This window comes from Gavia stellata, chromosome 4 (genome assembly GCF_030936135.1).
Source record: "Gavia stellata isolate bGavSte3 chromosome 4, bGavSte3.hap2, whole genome shotgun sequence".
NCBI classification, from domain to species: Eukaryota; Metazoa; Chordata; class Aves; order Gaviiformes; family Gaviidae; genus Gavia; species Gavia stellata.
Window position 1 is genome coordinate 84359832 of NC_082597.1, and position 17919 is coordinate 84377750.

Below are 17919 nucleotides of genomic sequence, written 5' to 3' on the forward strand. Positions count from 1 at the left end.
TCTTGCGCTGAGATCCTTCCCCAGCCCACAGACCCATTGACCGCTTGGCCCGGAGATGGGCAAGAGGCACCCAAGGAGTTGAGGCTGGATTCGTGTCCCTGGGGGCAGGCAGTCCTTGGGGCCCAAGCAGCGGAGCTGATCACCAGCTAGATGGAAGCACACGCACCACCAAGGCTCCAGGTTGAATCACTGCAATCCCTCAATTTTGCGAAGGATAAACAAACGAGTGTGACGTTTGACACCTCCCACTCTAAGCAGAGAGGGGGATGTTTAGGCCACAGAGAAATCGGTGTGTTTTGTAGAAAAGTGGTTTTCTTCCTGTCTTTAAATTCTCCTGGAAGACAGCCACCACCCTCCGAATGCTCTCTATTAGCCAGACACCACAGGTACTACAGTTTAAGTCCGAGAAAGAATATTTTGAAGGACCCGGAAGAGATGTTAGGAAAGTGGGCATAGAAACTGCAATGGATATTGAGTCCAAAATGTCACTACGTGCAATTTTTACACAGAATGTGTGTACACATACGCATACGAGTGGGGTTTTTTTGTGTGCATGTGCAATCCTGCAATAATGGGCTCATGCATGAGCTACCTCTCCCGGGGTCAGTAAGGAGTAGGTAGAATACACGTGTGCGTATGACCACCGCAGCAGTTGCTTTCCCAATAAACCTCTATTCACAGGACTTTTATCAGACCTGTTGCCTGTGCTTTGCTAAGCACCGCGGAAGGGGTGATGAGAACGTGGTGGCATTGGCAGTGATAAGTGGGGTGCCTCCCTCTCTGCGAGAGCCCGTGGTGTTCTCTAAGTACCGAGACCAGGTGCAGGCCTGACTAGGTCCAGTTCTGCTTTTTGATATCAGCAAGGACAGGCATTGTCAAAGGTAAAGGCAAGGGGGGAGAGGAGACATTTGCAAAGAAAGTTGCGGTGTCTGCAAAGTTGTTTTAAAAAAGTTTCAGAGAAAGTAGTATTCTGGCAAAAATCCCGTTCTGCAGAGTTGGACTCTGCATTGCTCATGGACTGCTGAGGAAACTGAATAAAGAGAAGGGAAAAGCACCTGCTCAAACAAAGGTGCAGGAGGAGGGAGAAAGTCACACCTGGAATGAAGCCAGCCTCAGCGCAGCCACTTCTGGCACTGCACCAGGCACCGGTAACACCTCACCGCTGTGCTTAATTCATGCATTCATTCTGGTCCTCTTAACCTGCACACAAAGCACGGAGCGGGCTTTCAGCAGCCTGCCTTGCTGGCAGATCTCCTCGCTGCGTTATGGGGAGCGTTCGCCTTAACCAAGAGAACTTGCAATGCTCATGTCTTTGCCTCACAGAGGGGCCTTGCTGAGACTAAAGGGTTACTCTGGAACCTCAAAGTTGAAAATGAAACACGCTTTCCAAATCCCTCCCTTTAAACCACCACAAATCCCAGCCTCGCTGCAGGGTCGGGTCTGGAGAACTTCCAGGGCTCAGCCCTGACCCCCCTCCCAGACCTTCCCCTCCTAAGCCTGACTTTGCACTTAGCCATCACACTCTCACAGCCAGCTCTAGCGAGGGGCTGTGGGGACCTACCTGTCTGTACAGGGACATAGCACTGCCAAGCTTGAAGATCCCAGATCACGAGCTGGGGTTCCTTAAATCATGAACTTTGATTTTAAAAAGCAGTGATAGATGTTGAATTTTCACATACGTTTCGGTTGTTGAATTGCCCTTGCATCTTATTGCCATGTGACAAAGACCCTGTTCACTCTCCAGTAGCTCATTAGGGTGGAGGGTTCAACCCTGGGGCATGATCCCTGCCTGACTATTCACATTTGAATCATCCTGTGCAAGATCCAGCTGCACAGGACGTGCAGAAACTAAAATTGCTTCCCTCCCTCTTTCTACACCAGGAGGACAGATGCTAATCTGTGAGACAACACAGATTTACTTTACATCCGTGTAAAGTACAGAATCAGCCAAGGCCTTATTACTCAGCTACATCTGTGGGCGGTAGGTGATACTCAGTGGGATCAGTCTCCATACAGGGCTGGGAGTCCTCACCCCATACTGGTGGCTGCACGATGCTGCTGGAGAGGAATCCAGTGCTGGAAGAAATGAACACCAGATGCACGGTTCAGCTACACTCTCTCTATGAGAGTTTGCTTCTGCTCTCTCCTCCATGGTAATCCTCTGTCACAGAGTCCAAACACACACCACAGTACCCAGATTTGTGATTTATATTTTATTTTCATTCTTTTTACAAGCAAGAAAATCCCTGGATTAAACCAATCAGAATTAATCAGGCACCCCAAAGAATTCACCAAGAAATGGCTGTCAGGATGGCTTGGGCTGGGTTTAGTCCTGAAATCCAACTTGAGATTTGTCCCAGCCCACTGAGATGTGACTTCCCAGGTGACTCATGCCCCATCACACCAGAAGCAATAATGCAGCAGCCCTGCTGTCCTAGGGCATCTCGTGCTAGTGGGATCCCTGTGGGCTGGAACAGCGGATGGTAATGGAGCAGACCAAGTCCTTGGAGAAACGAGAGCAGGAAAAGGCAGTAACCCAGAGAGCAAATAATACGACTCAAATTATTAACTCTGGGATGCTAACAGGTAGGGAGCCCAGGCTCTTAACCAAGGGCTCTAAAGGGAAGTGTTTCTCTGGTTTGATTTAGTGCCCTTGTTTTATCTCAGCCCATCCCCAGGAAGAGGTGGGACTCTCCATACCCAAACAGCATAAGCTGAAACTAGTACCATGAATTCTGCTTAGAAGTTCTTCTAGAACAGTGCAAACCATCTATGAGCACTGTCACTCAGCGGGCAGGCAGTCCCGTGCACCATACCAGCCCCGCAGAGAGTCCCAGAAAATGCACGTGACTTGTCCTTCACAGCATGGCCATGTGTTAATCTCTTCATGTCCTGGCTACAGGGCAATCCAGTAAAGACTACGTTACAATGTCCAGAAAACAGAGGGCAGAGACTAACGTCCCTGGAGGCCTAGAGAATTCCAGATATAGTCCTAGATGAAGGGAACATGCTGAACCAGAGATACACCGGGCTCCTCTGGGACAGAGAGAGGTGGCTGGCTTTCAGAGGGAACACCACAGGGCTGCTAGGTCTGTGCAGGGGCTGAGGCAGGGACTCACACCTACCTCAGATGCAGAAGACGTTATAATCAGCCAGGGCCTGCTCCTCTGCAACAGGACAGGAGACACCTGAGTTATCCTTGCGCAGAGCCAAGTGCAAACACCCAGACAGCCCTGGCACCCCGTGGTTCCACACTCACCTGGACGGTAGTAGTCATAGACCCTGACATGGCCTGGCTTCAGGTTGGTCACCCCAATCTCCCGCTCCAGATGCAGGACGTATGTCTCAGACTTATGGCTCAGCTGGGGAAGAAGAGCAAATTACAGGTCACTTACAAGCTGTTCTTCTTATTCCTCACCTAAATTTGATCCTGCTGATAAGCAATAACAACTCTGCAGAGTCAAAGGCAGGACTTCAAGATGAATCTTGAGTATCTTGCTCTGCTAGCCCAGCCCTGGATTCCCCCCACAACTCTGCCATTGTCCTCCGCTCCTGCAGCTTCTCTAGTAGCAGACACATACCTTGTCCAAGTAGATGGCAACACCTCCTTGTGTTCTCTCAGTTCTTCTCACAGGGTGCCAATGCTGCAGCTAGGACAGGAGACCAGAGGAAGCAATTTAGTTGGGTCTTTTGAAAAGCAAGTGAGAGACATCCCAACAAGGTTTATCTAAGCTTGAGTGGGCAGGTTCTCATTCACTCACTTCCAAACTTATTTTGGGCTCTTAGCCCTTCAGACTAATCTCCCTGCAGGGCCACTCAGCTCTTGCAAAACCCAAGGACAAGAACCTACGCTACTTAGCTGTCAAGGATACGCTGAGCAAATTGGGCCAGAAGGATCACCATCCTCAAGGCACAAAGAGAGAGTTGACAGTATGTGTTCATGTTTGTTGTGTGGCAGAGTGGAAGGGATGGTGAGATTGCTCAAGAGAGAGACAGGTGACAACTTCCTATGCAACCTCCCCCTCTCCTTGGGCATGGATGGTCCCACTGACACCACATCACCATCCCGATTCCAGGCTTCTTACAGACATCCCAGATCCTGGAGCCAGGACGAATCCGGACAGTAGGGACACCTCCACAATCACCATGTTGGAAGTGGATCTCTTCCCAGTGTACCTGGGGGAGAAGATCAAGAAGAGAGTCTCTCCTAGCTTCCCCCTCCCTCCACCACCACACCCTGTGTGCAGGACCCTGAGCCAGGCAGCCCAGCCAGGACCGGGGCCAAGGCAGTCACTGCTCCCTCTCGCAGGGGGCAGATGATGGCTGCACTGCTCTGAGCAGCCCCAATCCAAGGTGACTACTTGCACTCCTCTCCCTAGCAAGAATCAAAGCCCTCGGAAACATTCCCCTTCCCCAGAGACACTTGTATCTTTCCTCCTCTATCTTCCATCTGGACCCTTCTGCTGAAACTGCCTGGTGCCTCCACTGCAGCCAAGGAGCACCCCTCAGCTCTCCACCCATGCCTGACTTTCCTTCCCAAGTGGAGATGTGTCTTTAGAGTCACCTGACATGGACATAGACAGTAACAGAGTATGTATCATCCTCGGTGCAATTGACTGGCTCCGTTTTCACTCGCAAGGCAAAGGACGTGGAGACCTGTGGGGAGGGCGTGTTGTACCTCAGCACCATCTGCAGGGAGAGACAAAAAGACAGAATAAGACATGGATAACTAGTTCAATATCATCTATCATTCCTTTTTTTCCACTGACTGCTCTAGTCCTCAAGATATGGACCCCAGACAGTGACTGGATAAACCATACACGGTGAGCACACTCACAGAATCACAGAATCATTAAGGTTGGAAAAGACCTGTAAGACCATCGAGTCCAACCATCACCCCAACACCACCATGCCCACTAAACCATATCCCGCAGTGCCACGTCCACACGTTCCTTAAACACCTCCAGGGATAGTGACTCCACCACCTCCCTGGGCAGCCTCTTCCAGTGTCTCACCACTCTCCCAGTAAAGACATTTTTCCTAATATCCAGCCTAAACCTCCCCTGGTGCAACTTGAGGCCATTTCCTCTCATTCCATCATTAGTTACATGGGAGAAGAGAACTCATCGCAGTACCCAAAATAAAGGTCACTCGGATTGGAAACCTTCCATGATCCTTCCAGATGGGGCTCCTTCTGCTCACCCTTCCCCTGTGTGCAAGTCAGACTCACAGCAGTAGGACCACTATACAACATTTCCATCCTCCAATATCCTGAGAGCCATGGAAGCATCACTGCCCTCACATCTGGACACATTCTGTCTCTGAGTCTCCTACAGCTCACAGGTTTATTGCATTGGCAAACAGCTGGGATTAAAGCCCAGTTAATGCACATTTCCTTGCACAGAGCTGCAACGGAGACTCTTGGTTTTGGTAAGGTGATGAGCAGAGGGTTGTCACAGCGGGGTCTGTGGGAACCTACCCGGGTAAAGACACAACAGCTGCCGTGGACCTGCACCGAGAACTTTCCTGGGACTTCTGTCAGTGCTGCCTCCTGCACCAATAGCCGGTTCTGGTAGGAGACTTGGAACTTCCTCCCAAAGCCTCTCTGGGACCTCACTCTCACTTCTGCAACGCCTTTCGTGCTGTACGTCAGTGCTGCGTACTTAGCCAAGGCCTGCAAGGCAACTACTGTGTCCTGAAAAGGAAGAAACAATTACATTTGCAGCTCTGAGACCCAAAGACACTTGAACTCGCTGTCCTGAGGACCTCCATATACAAGGTCTCCTCTCCTCAAAGTGTTCGCACTTGCATAACTTGTGCATAGATTGTGCAGAGGTTCTTTCTCAAGCAACATCCCCTTCCCCGGCCACGAGTTACCTGTGTTGAGGCAAACCCTCCATAGGCATTCTGCTGCCTGCTGAGCCAGGCCACGATGCCAGAGGCTGTGGTAAGATCAGACCCTGTGACGTTTGGCTTGGAGAGCAGAGCCAAGAGGACATAGGCTGTCAACTCCACATCCACAGAGAGTGGCTGTGACCAAGGGCTGGCGCTGGCTCTGGGCTTGGCTGAGGTCTGACTCCAGTGGATCTGCCCACCTGGGAAAGGAAGGGAGCAGATGACACTGAGGGATGCCAGGAAAGAAATCCTGAAGCCTAGGAGGCACCGTGGCTTGTGTCTGCAAAGACCATCATGTAAATACCTCTTGGCTGGGTCATCACGTCGCTGGGTGAACTGCAATCCACGTATTTTGCAATACCCAACACTTCATATTACGCACCAAGGTGATACACAGAAACTAATATGCCAATAATCTGCATACACAGTACCTCCCAGCCATCCAACTTCTCCATTGTCCTGTTTGCCAGGTCCGCTAACCATCTGATACTAGCTAGCTACCCACTAGCCAGTCCTGGGGGTCAGGGACTAACAAGAAGCGGGGCAGCCTGCCAGCTTGCTTCCCTCTCTGGCGCTTTGCTGTCCTGCATAAGAAAGCCCACTTCTCTCAGAGCCCACCTTCCACTGTGGGTACCAGAAAAGGATGAGATGTTTGAAGGAGATCAGCGCCCACCCCACAGTATTGCCAGCACATACCTTGAGTTTGTAGGCTGGCTGTCTAAAAACTCTCTTTGGTGAAGGACCTGAAGGGTAAGGCTGCGGTCCTTCCAGGTTGCATGTAACCAAGGGCTCAGAAAGGTCACTTGTCCCTTCTCTGATGTCCACCTGGCACTGAGGTTCCCATACCTGCTCTGATTGCCTTTTGATCAAGCGTATCAAGTAGCTCTTGCGTGCGTTGAGAGTCCTTAGCCAGGGCGAAGGTGTAGGCCAGCAGGGCCTGGGTGTAGGTGCTGGCAGCTTTGGGAAGGGAAGGAGCGATGCAGCCCAGAGCCTTGCGCACCACCGTACTCTACAGAGAAGGGTTACATGGGTGTTGGTCACACGCAAACACACATGAGGCAGGCAGACGCTGAGGTATATAAGCAGAAGGATGCATTAGCATATGCCGGCACAGAAAGCACCCCATACATTCCCCCAGGTGCCTCTGCTCAAGCCTGCACTCCTCTCTGTATCAGTGCAGCACCAGCAAGCAGTGTCTCCAGCCCTTGGCAAAAGGTGCTTGGCAGACCCTCCCCGAGTTGGTGATGCGTTTCAGCAGTGCTCTCGCAGTGAAATGAACGCCTTACTGCTGGAACACCACCACCACGTCTTAACTTTCCGAGTCCAAACACAACAAGAGTGACAATGGACAATTGTAAATGCTTGCACCCAGCCTGCTGACCAAGATTACTGTGTTTGGTTCACCTCTACAGTGCCTTAAGAGGTCACTGGGATTTCCAGTTTCCCCTGGAACACCGGTACTGCTGTTGGCAGGAGGCAGCAAACCCACTGGCCTCAGCAGCATTGTATTCCAGCATTCAGCTCTGCTATTCCAAACGTGGAATAGCATTTGATGGTTGGACTTGATGATCTTAAAGGTCTTTTCCAACCTTAATGATTCTGTGATTCTGTGAACATGAGTCAAAGGCTCGCAGTGGTTGCCTGTCCCATATGTGTGCATCTACAGCACTTTGTGGTTTCCCCTCTTCTCTTCCAGTGGCCTCTTGGTTAAGTACAGCAAGGATCACACAAGGGCTACATTTAAGATTTATTCTGACATGTGACATGCTCCTCACCTCTTTCCCTTCTAGGAAAGAGAAAAGGTAATGTCTGTGTCATCTTTGTGCTCTCTAGATGGTGGAGTAGTATTGCTGGATGCAGCCACCAATTCTCAGAAACGCTGATAATATCTACTCATGGAGTACCAAAAGTTTCCAGGATCCAACCGATGCTTTTTGTTTGCTCTCTCTTGTTAAAGCCCAAGCAGAAGCGGTAAGCTAAGCTCCCATCATTTCAAAAGTCCTACTTTTGTATTTGCCCTTAAATATAACAACTGCAAGCAGCACAGTAGCCTTGGTATTCTGTACCTGAATAGACCTAAGTGGGAATTACATCGCATTCATGGATTTGTTCAGAGGCTCCTTTATTATTCCTTTTCCTTCTTAAATCTCTCACTTTCCCAGACAGTTAAAATGGAGGTAACGGCACTAGTGTTTGTACAACTACCAAACTTCAAGCGAAAACACTTGATGTACCACCTGGGAAGCGCTGACTGTTATCACACATCTTAATACCTTGTCTAGGAACAGTCTGACATGTATTCTAACCCATCTGGCTCTGGTGTCTTCTGGTGAAACTAACACAAGAACCGAGAGTGCCACTCTGCTGAAAGAGTTTTCACACTCATCCTGGTGCTCATCCTGGTGTTGACAACAGCAGTCCTAAGCGCACACTGCACAGAAGCATTTAGCTTTCCTGGGAGCAGTCACGTGCCAGCTAAGAAACTGCTCCTCTACAATTTGTTTCTCCATTGGTTTCTTCAGTCAACATAAACAATCTGTTTGTATCTGCCTAGATTTTTTGTCATACAAACCAGGCTTTAATATCAGTTCGTTCAGGACAGTGTAAAATATCCCCAACCTTTTCCCTGCATTTTAACCCCTAATGACTTTCATGAGCCTTTTACATATGCTTGTAAGGGGCAGTAGGATCTGTTCTGAACATCTTCTGACCATTAGCCTTTGCAGGACATCCTCAAACTCTTTCTCAGAATTTTGACCTCCACTGGTTGTGTATTCTTTGTAAAAGCATTTATAACCCACTCAAGGACACTCTTTTCCTGGGTGCTATGGCAAGCTTTGTGTTTCCCACTTCATTTACCCACAGACCTACTCAGCAAGTTCCTTCACTGGGGCTAGGATAACTACTGCGAGACTTGTATTTTTACTTATTTGTTGATACTTTTGAGTCTCTTTCATTGTCACAACCATTTTTTTTTTTTTTTAAAACAATGATTTATGCATGTATATCCAATTGAATAACTGTCTGGTTACTTTCACATCAACGAATCTGCTTCTACAACAAACCATTCTTCACTCCATGGACAATCCTTTCTGGGCTAATAATACTGTTGTTATCTTCTCTGGAGTATGAGGAATTCCATGAGGTCTCCTACCTTGTGGTAGCCTAGATTTTCCTATCACCACTATCTGAGCACTAAGTCACCCTCTGGATTCATTCAGGACAGGGGGGTTTCCACTAGCTCATCACGCAAATTGCTTTGAGGTCCTGTTTGTCTCCCTTTCAGGATTTTACTCATAGATTTGTAGCACAGTCTGGTCTCTTCTTAGTAACTCTTTGCTTTCCTTCCCAAATGACAAAACTGGTTCTTAAGACCTCCAACACAATCTTTGTTAGTTTTCTACCAGGGTGAAGGTCCTTGCCCTTTCATTTCATTCTGCTGCAGAGCACAGTACGTGTCAAATATTTGTCATCCAGTTTCATGAAAAGCCTCCTCCACAAAAGTCAGCCAAAACTCAGACAGTTCATAGAATTACCAAATGATAGAATAATTCAGATTGGGAGGGACCTCAGAAGGTCTCTAATCCAACCTCCTCTTCAAAACAGAGTTAGCTGTGAAATCAGACCAGGTTGCTCAGGGTTTTATCCAGTCAGGTCTTGAAAACCTCCAATGATGGAGAAAACTGAACCTCTGCAGGCAACCTGTTCCAACACTTAATTTTCTTTATGGTGAAAAAAGGTGACCTGAAGAACATCTCTTGCCAGAAAGAAGGTTAATTTCCATCTGTCTCACTTTTTTCCCTAAGCCCATTGCTTTCAGTTGCAATGGAAAGCACTGCTCTTTCACTTACTTTTCTTATTTCCAGAGAATTTTGCTTCTCAAAGTCTACAGCAATAGCATTTCTCCATCAAGTTGACTATATTTTTTTTAGCTGTCACAGAGTAATTTTTTTAGTGCCACAGAGTAATTGCTTATGATCTTTAGCACTTGTAAGATTTCCCTCTTGTTACTACTTAGGTGTGCAATTCCAACTGCCCTACTTCACAACATGTATCTCCCTACAGCACTCCCTTCCCAGACTTCCACTTTCTGGGAAGCTAAAAGACATTAGACATGTCATTATGGCTATTCATTTGCCTGTGGGAGCAGCTACACCAACCTCTCCTCCCTAACTCACCACTAGCTCTCAGCTGTGTATAGTACAAAGGGAGCAAGGGGGTGGGAATATGGGCAGGGAGGAGCAGGAATGAGCAGCCAAAGCCTGGGAAATGGGCATAGTATCTAGCCATGCACTCCAGTGGCTCTCTGTAGTCTAACCTCACCTTCTCCCCTGCCAGCGATGTCCTCCTCAAGGGATAGTTGAGGCTTTTTCCTGAGAAATGTAAGTTCTTACTCCCCCACCCTATTACTTTGTCCACAAGCCTCTCCAAGATGCTCTGTTGCCTGCCTCAGTGACACCACTAAGCTCTTCAGGATTCAGATCTTAAGGCAAGAACATGGCAAAGAATCCCAATATTTACCTCTGGTGTCTCTCCTGCCTCCAAGTATGCAGCAGTGATATAGGCAGCCAAGGGGATTTCCCCATCCACACCTCCCTACAAAAAGCATAAACATCCAAAAAGCTGGGAAAGTTAATACACAAAGACCTGAAGCTTTTCAGTAAAGGTCCCACCTATCCCTGGCTCGCTCCCATGCAAGAAAGCAGAACAATACAGGAAAGTGAACTAAACAATTACCAGTACACTTGGCAAGAACTCTGGCTCCTACCTTCATGGCTGTGTGGAAAAGTTGGCCCACATTTCTGAAGCAACCGTTGGGAAGCTGATGGAACTCCAGCCAGGTGAGAGCGGCTTGGATGATCCTGTTGTCCAGAAAAATGTATGGCTTGGCTTGGACAAAGCATTTAACCACAAACGCAGTCAGCCTGGTTGGGTAGAAAACAGAAAAAAAGGCATGAGAGAGGGAAGAGAGAAGTAGAAAGAGATGGAGTGAATGAGAGAGGGAAGAATGAGCGGAAAGAAAGAATCTAAGCAGAAATTGAGGAAAAAGAAAAAAAAAGTGGGAGTTTGAAACTGGTGGGTCTCTCCTCACCTATTTTTCTGCTATTTCTTATTTGCTGGTCCAAGGACAGTTCACCCCAAGGACAGCTGCATACCCCTGGGATGCCCTAGCCCACAAAGTGTCTGGAACACTTTGGGTCCAATAGGATGGAAAGGATTCAATGCCGGAAGCAGAAAGCTGCCCACCTCCAGGCTGTCAGACAGCAGGGAGAGAGCCCAGGGCTTACCAAGTATTGCCATAATCATCCTTGGTACCAAATTCACTGTAAGAACCATCAGGGTGTTGATACTGCAGCTGTATCTGGTACCCTGGGAAGCAGGATAGGACATTAGTGCTCAGAATGGTATCTGCAGTGAGATCACTGGGCAGGGAGTGGGGTGGTGCTGACATTATAAGTGGTTGAGCGCTCCGAGGGGAATGGGAGCAAGCAACCATGAGTAGGTTGGACACGGGGGAAGGCAGAGGAGCAAGGCGGGTCTGTTGCACTTGCCATTGCGCAGGAATCCTGCTGCCCTCTCCTTGATCTCCGGGGTCAGCTGCCTCGTCTTCTCCAGGTACTGCAGCACATAGACAATGGGGGCAAACAGCACCATGTTCTGCTCCCCGCAGCCGTGGGGCATCTGCACCAGGCGGTCCAGGTTCTGCAGTGCCGTCCCCATGAGGTCACCTGGAACAAAGCATGGGCACCCTGACCACCTCCTGGGCAGGAGGTTTGGGGATTCACCTCCTCCTACCTGTGACCCCTTCCCAGCAGAGCACCAGGCAAGACAGCCCCAGCACAGCAGTGCGGGGGGCACCTCTGTCCAGCCAGCTTATCAGTTCCACTGTGCCCTCCATATCGGCTGTATACATCCCATCCTGGCAGGGGACACCCATAAACAGACCACCCTTTCCCTTGCTGAGTGTTTTAGGTTATGTGGATCCAGGAAACACAGCCAGGCACATGGGAAGAACAAGGCAATGGAGCCTCGGAAACCTCGGGGGGGAGAGTCAGGGTTCTGGGTTTGGGCTTTCCTAAGGCTAAACTCAGAGATATGGGATTTGGAAAGGTATTATCACAGCTGAATTCCTTACCGGTGACCGAGATGGTGGCTCTGACTGAACCTTCAACCACATTTAGAGGCAACATCAGGGACACAGACTCCTGTGCCGGATTCCCTGACACCAGCGGGGTAAGGTGAGTGAGGAGGACAAGAAGAAAGAGATTCTGATGAAAACAGCCTTCAAAATCCCCAGAGACTGTTCGAGACTGTTCTGTGCTAACATCCTATTTTTCTGTCACAGAGGTTGCAGATCACCCCAAAAACCCTGTCCCATTCCACCCTCAGCTCCCTCCATCAACCTCATTGTGACTGTGCTATCCTAACAGCCTTCTTTCTAAAGAGGTTGAGAGGATCTTCTCCCGGAAACCCTCTGTGGTCAAAGCCACCTTCCTGCTTTTCTTTACATAAGTTACTCCATCTCGTTTCAGATTTCAGTTGCAAGTATGTCTGCTCAATGCACCTTCTGCTCTCAAAATCTGCTCGTGGCCCCGTCATACACCATAAAATTCAAGACAGGAGCAGCTATCCCAAGTCACGTCCTCCAGCCTCGCCATGTTCAGTAGTCTGGTTTTATTACCACAGGTGAAAAAGGCCTCAAGCTATCACATTAGTATCAGGGACGTCGATGCTAAAAGATGGACCTCCCCGCATCCTTACCCAGGGGAAGCTCTAGCTGGCACCACAATTAGAGTATGCTTCTGTAGCTTGGTTGTGTTGAGAGAGAAAATATTTCAACAAGTGGAAAGTCCCAGGAGGTGGTTAGGCAGGAAGGGAAGCATGAGCAGGGTGAAAGCAGAAAACAATTTCTCTACCTTTTTTGGGACACAGGATGGAGCTGTGAGCTTTTTCTACCAAGACTCCCTCTGGCTGTTGGAGCACATAAAAGTAGGATTATAATGAGCACACAGGAGAGAGACAGGATTACAAGTGGATTAGAAATAGGTATGGACAAAATCCTGGTTCAGGCTGGACAGTCAGCCTGAACATTTACATGAAAATGTAAATTATTGTCAATCATTTCAATTTCAGATAAGAAAACAGCACGCATTTTCAGAATAACTTCTGAATGACTGTGAAACTGATGCTGTAAGACTCAGCAGAGACTCCTCAGCTCCTCAGGAGCGAGGACATAAAAGACCGTACATATTTAATGTTTTCCATGGTATGAAGTGGAGGACACCCTTCTACCTCCCACATCCATCAGCCCTCATGTTTGGGTCCAGCTCAGGCCCTGAGATTCCAATTAGACACCTTTAACAGCAAGGGGTAACTCCCAAAATTAACCTGCACAAAATCTGGGAACTGCACAAAGCCCACTTTTAGGTTGAGGTAACAGAAGCGCTTGTCTGACCTGGACTATAAGGAGTTTGGTGATCGTGTCTTTCTGTCCTTGGTTTGGGACAAATGGTATCTCTTCGCCACAGAGCTCTTCGGTGGCCACAGCCTCTGTGCTGAGGGTGATGTTCATGAGCCCTGAAAATAACACACGTTTAGGTGTATAAAACACCCTCTGAGGAAGCACTTCCCATTAATACAATAGAAGTCACCTGTTGACAACAAAAAATTGGATCAGAGCCCTATAGGATTCTGTACCTCCTAGCACAGACGTACGAGTAATCATGACCTTAGGACGAATGCTAACAAGGACTCTCTGGTTAACAGGGCAAACAACTCCTCCCTCCATGCCAGCTCTTACAAAACAGCCCCACCTCGGCCCCATCCCTTCCCAATTCCACCACCCCACCTCCCTGTTCTTCTCACCCAGTTGCTCGGCTGTGACACTCCACTGAAAGGTCTTCGCTTCATCGGCACATAAGCAGCTGCTGTAGACACAGCCTTTGCACGGCTTCAGCTGGAAGTGTGTGAACTCCTCCAGGGTCACTTGGATCTGAAGGGGCAGCAGCGATGGCGAGTGGTAACACAAACATCACCAGCCGTAGATTTCAGCCATCTCCTACCTACCCATACCCTGCTTTTCTTGCAGGGCCTATCAGGGCTCACCTACCCTCATGCATCGCTGCAGGTAGTTGAAGACTGTGGCCTTCAAGATGAAGGTCTCACCCTGGATCACAGAAGATGGCAGTGTGAGCTCCACAAGAAAGGGCTTGAAAACAAGCAGGCTGGAGGGTGGAGCAAGTCCAAAGCCATCACGTCCTGTGCAGAACATCCCTGCTTTCCATTCTGTGATGGTGTTAGGCACAGTGACAGTGACGTTCTTGTTCCCACTGGGACTGAGGAGAAGTAGACAGCAACAGAAGCATTTAACTGAATCTTGCTGTACGCAGCCCCAGGCAACCTGGTCTGCACCATTTTCTCCAGTGCACCCCATCCCCTAACCTCAGTCTAACCCCTAACCTCTGGCTTGTAGCCCTTGTAGGGTTACAAGTAGGTCCTTGCAGAAGTAGGGACCCCTATATATCAACAGAACATTTTTGAGAATAGGTTACATGGCTGCAAGATGCTGTCAATCACACCCAGTGCTTTTCTCAGACCGTGCTTGCCCTTTGCAGGTCTGAAAATGCTTTACAGATGTCAGCAGTTTTATTCTTCTTGGCCGAGGGATGGAGAACCAGACACCAGAAGAGCAACAAGACTGGTTCAACATCAGCAGAAGAGACAGATCCAGCCATTCACCTTCCTGTGCGACACTGACAGCTTCAAGTCCAACATGAAGACAGGGCAGAGACTTGGCTTGTGCCCACATCACAACTTCTGAGAGCAGCAAACCATTCTGTGGCTGCGACCACAGCAGACATAAAAACAGCCCTAGCTAAAGCTGATGATATTATTTGACTCCAATAACTGGAGACATTCATTTTTGCCAGGCACGTACAGGAAGGCAACACGTACAACATAGAGACCTTTGGCTGCTCAGATCAACCTGACCTGGTGGGTAAATCACAAAGGAGATATTGGCTGCTAGAGAGTGAAGAGAGGGATGTAGCTGGAAGGACAGTGGAGGTGGGAGAGGGCAACATGGGGGCATCTGGCCTGAGCAGACTCTAGTCTCCAGGCACCAGACAAGAAATTTGTAAAGTCAGAGATGAAAAATCTCCAAAAGCTCCCTCAGTGGACCCAGTGTTCTCACTGAGCCTTTCTCACAGGACACAACTCCCAGTCCCGTGAAGGACTTCTGTGGAGATCAGCTTCCCCTGCATCCCCGGATACATCCTGTGAGCACAGTTTGGGAAACGCTGGCCCACAGGGCTACCACAAGCAGAGTGCAGGCAGTAAAGCAAGCTGTTTTGCTGCACCGCACCTGCTTTCCTATCTTCCCATGCCAGCCACCTCCCATGGATGGACAATACTTCTGTATGATCATCTAGTACCGGAAAATGCATTCGATGCAGACATCAGCTCCAATGAGAAACAGCCTGACAGATATGAGCCCCATGACATAGGTCCTCAGACGTCTTCCTCAGCAGCTTACGATCTAAACCCAGTTGTTTCTGCTGCCATTCCCAGTCACACTAAGCCACCCAGACTAGACCCCCACTGCTCAGTTTACTCACCCCACAGAATACAAATCCCATATCCAGGTTTTGGGGAAATGCTTGTGTACTTTCTCTTTAGCTGAAGACACAAGTGAAAACATAGTGGGCTGATAGGTAGATGTTGTCAGATGCTCTGCTGGAAATAACAAAGACCCAGTCACCACAGGGTCCTCAGGCCCTGGTTTAGAGCCGAGGGGCTCCAGCCCAGCTCAGGCTCCAGGTCATCCAGTCAGCTCTTGGGAAGCACGGCACTGGAACAGACGGTGCTATCCCAAATTTTAGAATCTCTTGCCTCATTTCTAACAACAGAGGTGCTGTGGGCCTTACTTGCATTTGTAGGCACCAAGGGAAAGGCAACCATTCCCTCGCCTCAGAGATAAGAGTTGGGGTCCAGGCAGCTCACTAACGTTTCAGAGCTGGAAGCTGTGAGCCCCAGGCAGCCTCACACTAGCACAACAGGTTTAGAGCCAGGGAACACGCTCGGTCCTCCATTTGCAATTACAGCAAGTACTGCCTCTTAGCTCAAACCCAGGATCGCTTTCACCTGAAAGACTGAGCATCCCAAGTAAGAAGAAACAGTTGGCAAATGCTTACTGTTATATGCCTTATGGGGCTGGGCAAACATCAACATGGGCCTGGAAGTAAACATTGCTGTTTCCTGTAGCATAGTTGTCGACGCAGTGGTTGAACACACTCTGGGTTTCCTGATATTGGTGTTGGACATAATTTTCAACCCCATTTCCTGTAGGAAAAAAAAAAAGTGATGCACCAGAAGCTTGTCCTCTTCTCTCTGCTCTCTACCCTGTGCCTTCTTGTCCCCTCACGCAGTGGGGATTTGGCTGTCCTCTGACTTGGCAAAGTATTCTCTTGCTTCATTTTAAAAGGGAGTTATTCAGACCCTCAGCAATAGGCAAACAAGGTCTTCTGAGACAATTCATCTGGCCTGAGTCAGTCAAATTTATTCTTTTTCAAACACATGGTCATTTAGGTACTATGCCTTCTCAGCCTGCAGAGTGCAATTGCTCATGCTATGGAGATTAAACATACGATGTGAAATCTGGTTAAAGTAACCAATCATCCTTGGCATCCCAAATCACACGACCAAAGTACAGTAACCACACAACAACTTCTTGATCCACAGTTCCAAGTCACTTATTCAAATAACAAGTGAGTTAACAACGGCCTAAACTGGACCTGTTCCCTGTACCGTCTGTAACAGCATTACATACTGTTAAAGTCAGGGTGCCACACTTCCCTCAGTTCATGAATTATCCCAACCCACCAAATCAACCGCTTTTACCCTGAATGCTGTAAACACATCAGGCTCATCAGAATTTTGGAACCCGCATGAATGATCATCTTCAGACACTTGGCGAGGATACCTGGAGTCATAAACAGATGGAAACAGCCCATAGATCTGGGAAAGCGAGAAAAAGCAAAAAAAAAAATCAGCACAAATAAAACCTGGCATTCCCTTCCTGTCATACATCCAAAGCCTGTTTGAATTGCTCCTGGCTACTGTGCAGGAATGCATGCCAGAAAGCCCAGGCTCACTGTCACTCTTCCCTGGCTCTCCTCTGATAGAGCCAGCACAACCGGAGCTGAGCACGAGACAGAACAACAGAAGCTCATTTTCCATCGGCGCACCGAGTGATGTTCAACCTCTTTCTTAACGCATGGCCCCTAATCCCTACCCATGCCACACTGAGAGCGCTGCTGATCCTTCCGGGCAGCGCTTTGAGTTGCTTGGGAGGTAAGCTCTGCACGGACGCAATGGCCTGTCTGTCTGTCCCCCTCCCTCTTCATGCCGTCCCCCTCCCTCTTCATGCCAGTACAAGGGAAGGGAAGACATTGGAGCAGGCTCACTCACCATGGAGCTGCTGAGCTCTTTTCCTGGCTTCAGCGAAAGGATGCTCTGATCCACAGCCCAGACAGCACACGTGGACCCAGGAGCTGCCAGCAGCTGGAGACCAACCTCGGAGTCCGGAAGGGTCTCAGGCGCTGAGAAGCCCAGCTCCACCTGGGTGGGAAGAACACAGGCAATAGGTGAGCGACACTTCTGCTGCTGGCCACCATACCACTTCCTAGGCAGGGAAGGGACCTACGTGAAGAGAGTTTCCAAGGACTAGCCTTGGATGGAAACCCGAGGGAATCTCCCAAGGACCCCCAGAAGGTATTTAAAAAAACAGCGCGTTGAGGTTCCAACAGGAAATATGTCAGAGGGGGAACCATCAGCGTGCGCAGCTCACAGTACTGGAGACATTCCTGCGTCAGGACACAGCGCTCTCTCAAGAGTACAAGTCTGATGAGGAGCGGCTGAGGGAGCTGGGGTTGTTCAGTCTGGAGAAGAGGAGGCTGAGGGGAGACCTCATCGCTCTCTACAATTACCTGAAAGGGGGTTGTGGTGAGGTGGGTGTTGGTCTCT

General features: G+C 49.0%; 1 protein-coding gene across 1 annotated transcript in view; it reads right to left on the reverse strand.

Annotated features, from left to right (window-relative positions):
- Window positions 1-3126: 3126 nt before the first annotated feature.
- LOC104257243 (alpha-2-macroglobulin-like protein 1) overlaps window positions 3127-17919 on the reverse strand; it is a 29315-nt gene continuing 14522 nt past the window's right edge. Inside the window, exons 15-35 of the mRNA XM_059817125.1 lie at window positions 17365-17514; window positions 16795-16911; window positions 16089-16236; window positions 15513-15630; window positions 14006-14231; window positions 13762-13888; window positions 13352-13473; window positions 12813-12867; window positions 12032-12115; window positions 11448-11624; window positions 11184-11265; window positions 10664-10820; window positions 10417-10491; window positions 6742-6904; window positions 5878-6095; window positions 5480-5695; window positions 4565-4689; window positions 4086-4176; window positions 3582-3650; window positions 3260-3362; window positions 3127-3167 (exon numbers count right to left, since the gene is read on the reverse strand). Coding sequence (XP_059673108.1) covers window positions 3127-3167; window positions 3260-3362; window positions 3582-3650; window positions 4086-4176; window positions 4565-4689; window positions 5480-5695; window positions 5878-6095; window positions 6742-6904; window positions 10417-10491; window positions 10664-10820; window positions 11184-11265; window positions 11448-11624; window positions 12032-12115; window positions 12813-12867; window positions 13352-13473; window positions 13762-13888; window positions 14006-14231; window positions 15513-15630; window positions 16089-16236; window positions 16795-16911; window positions 17365-17514 — 2664 coding nt within the window. The remainder of the gene's footprint in view (window positions 3168-3259; window positions 3363-3581; window positions 3651-4085; window positions 4177-4564; window positions 4690-5479; window positions 5696-5877; window positions 6096-6741; window positions 6905-10416; window positions 10492-10663; window positions 10821-11183; window positions 11266-11447; window positions 11625-12031; window positions 12116-12812; window positions 12868-13351; window positions 13474-13761; window positions 13889-14005; window positions 14232-15512; window positions 15631-16088; window positions 16237-16794; window positions 16912-17364; window positions 17515-17919) is intronic.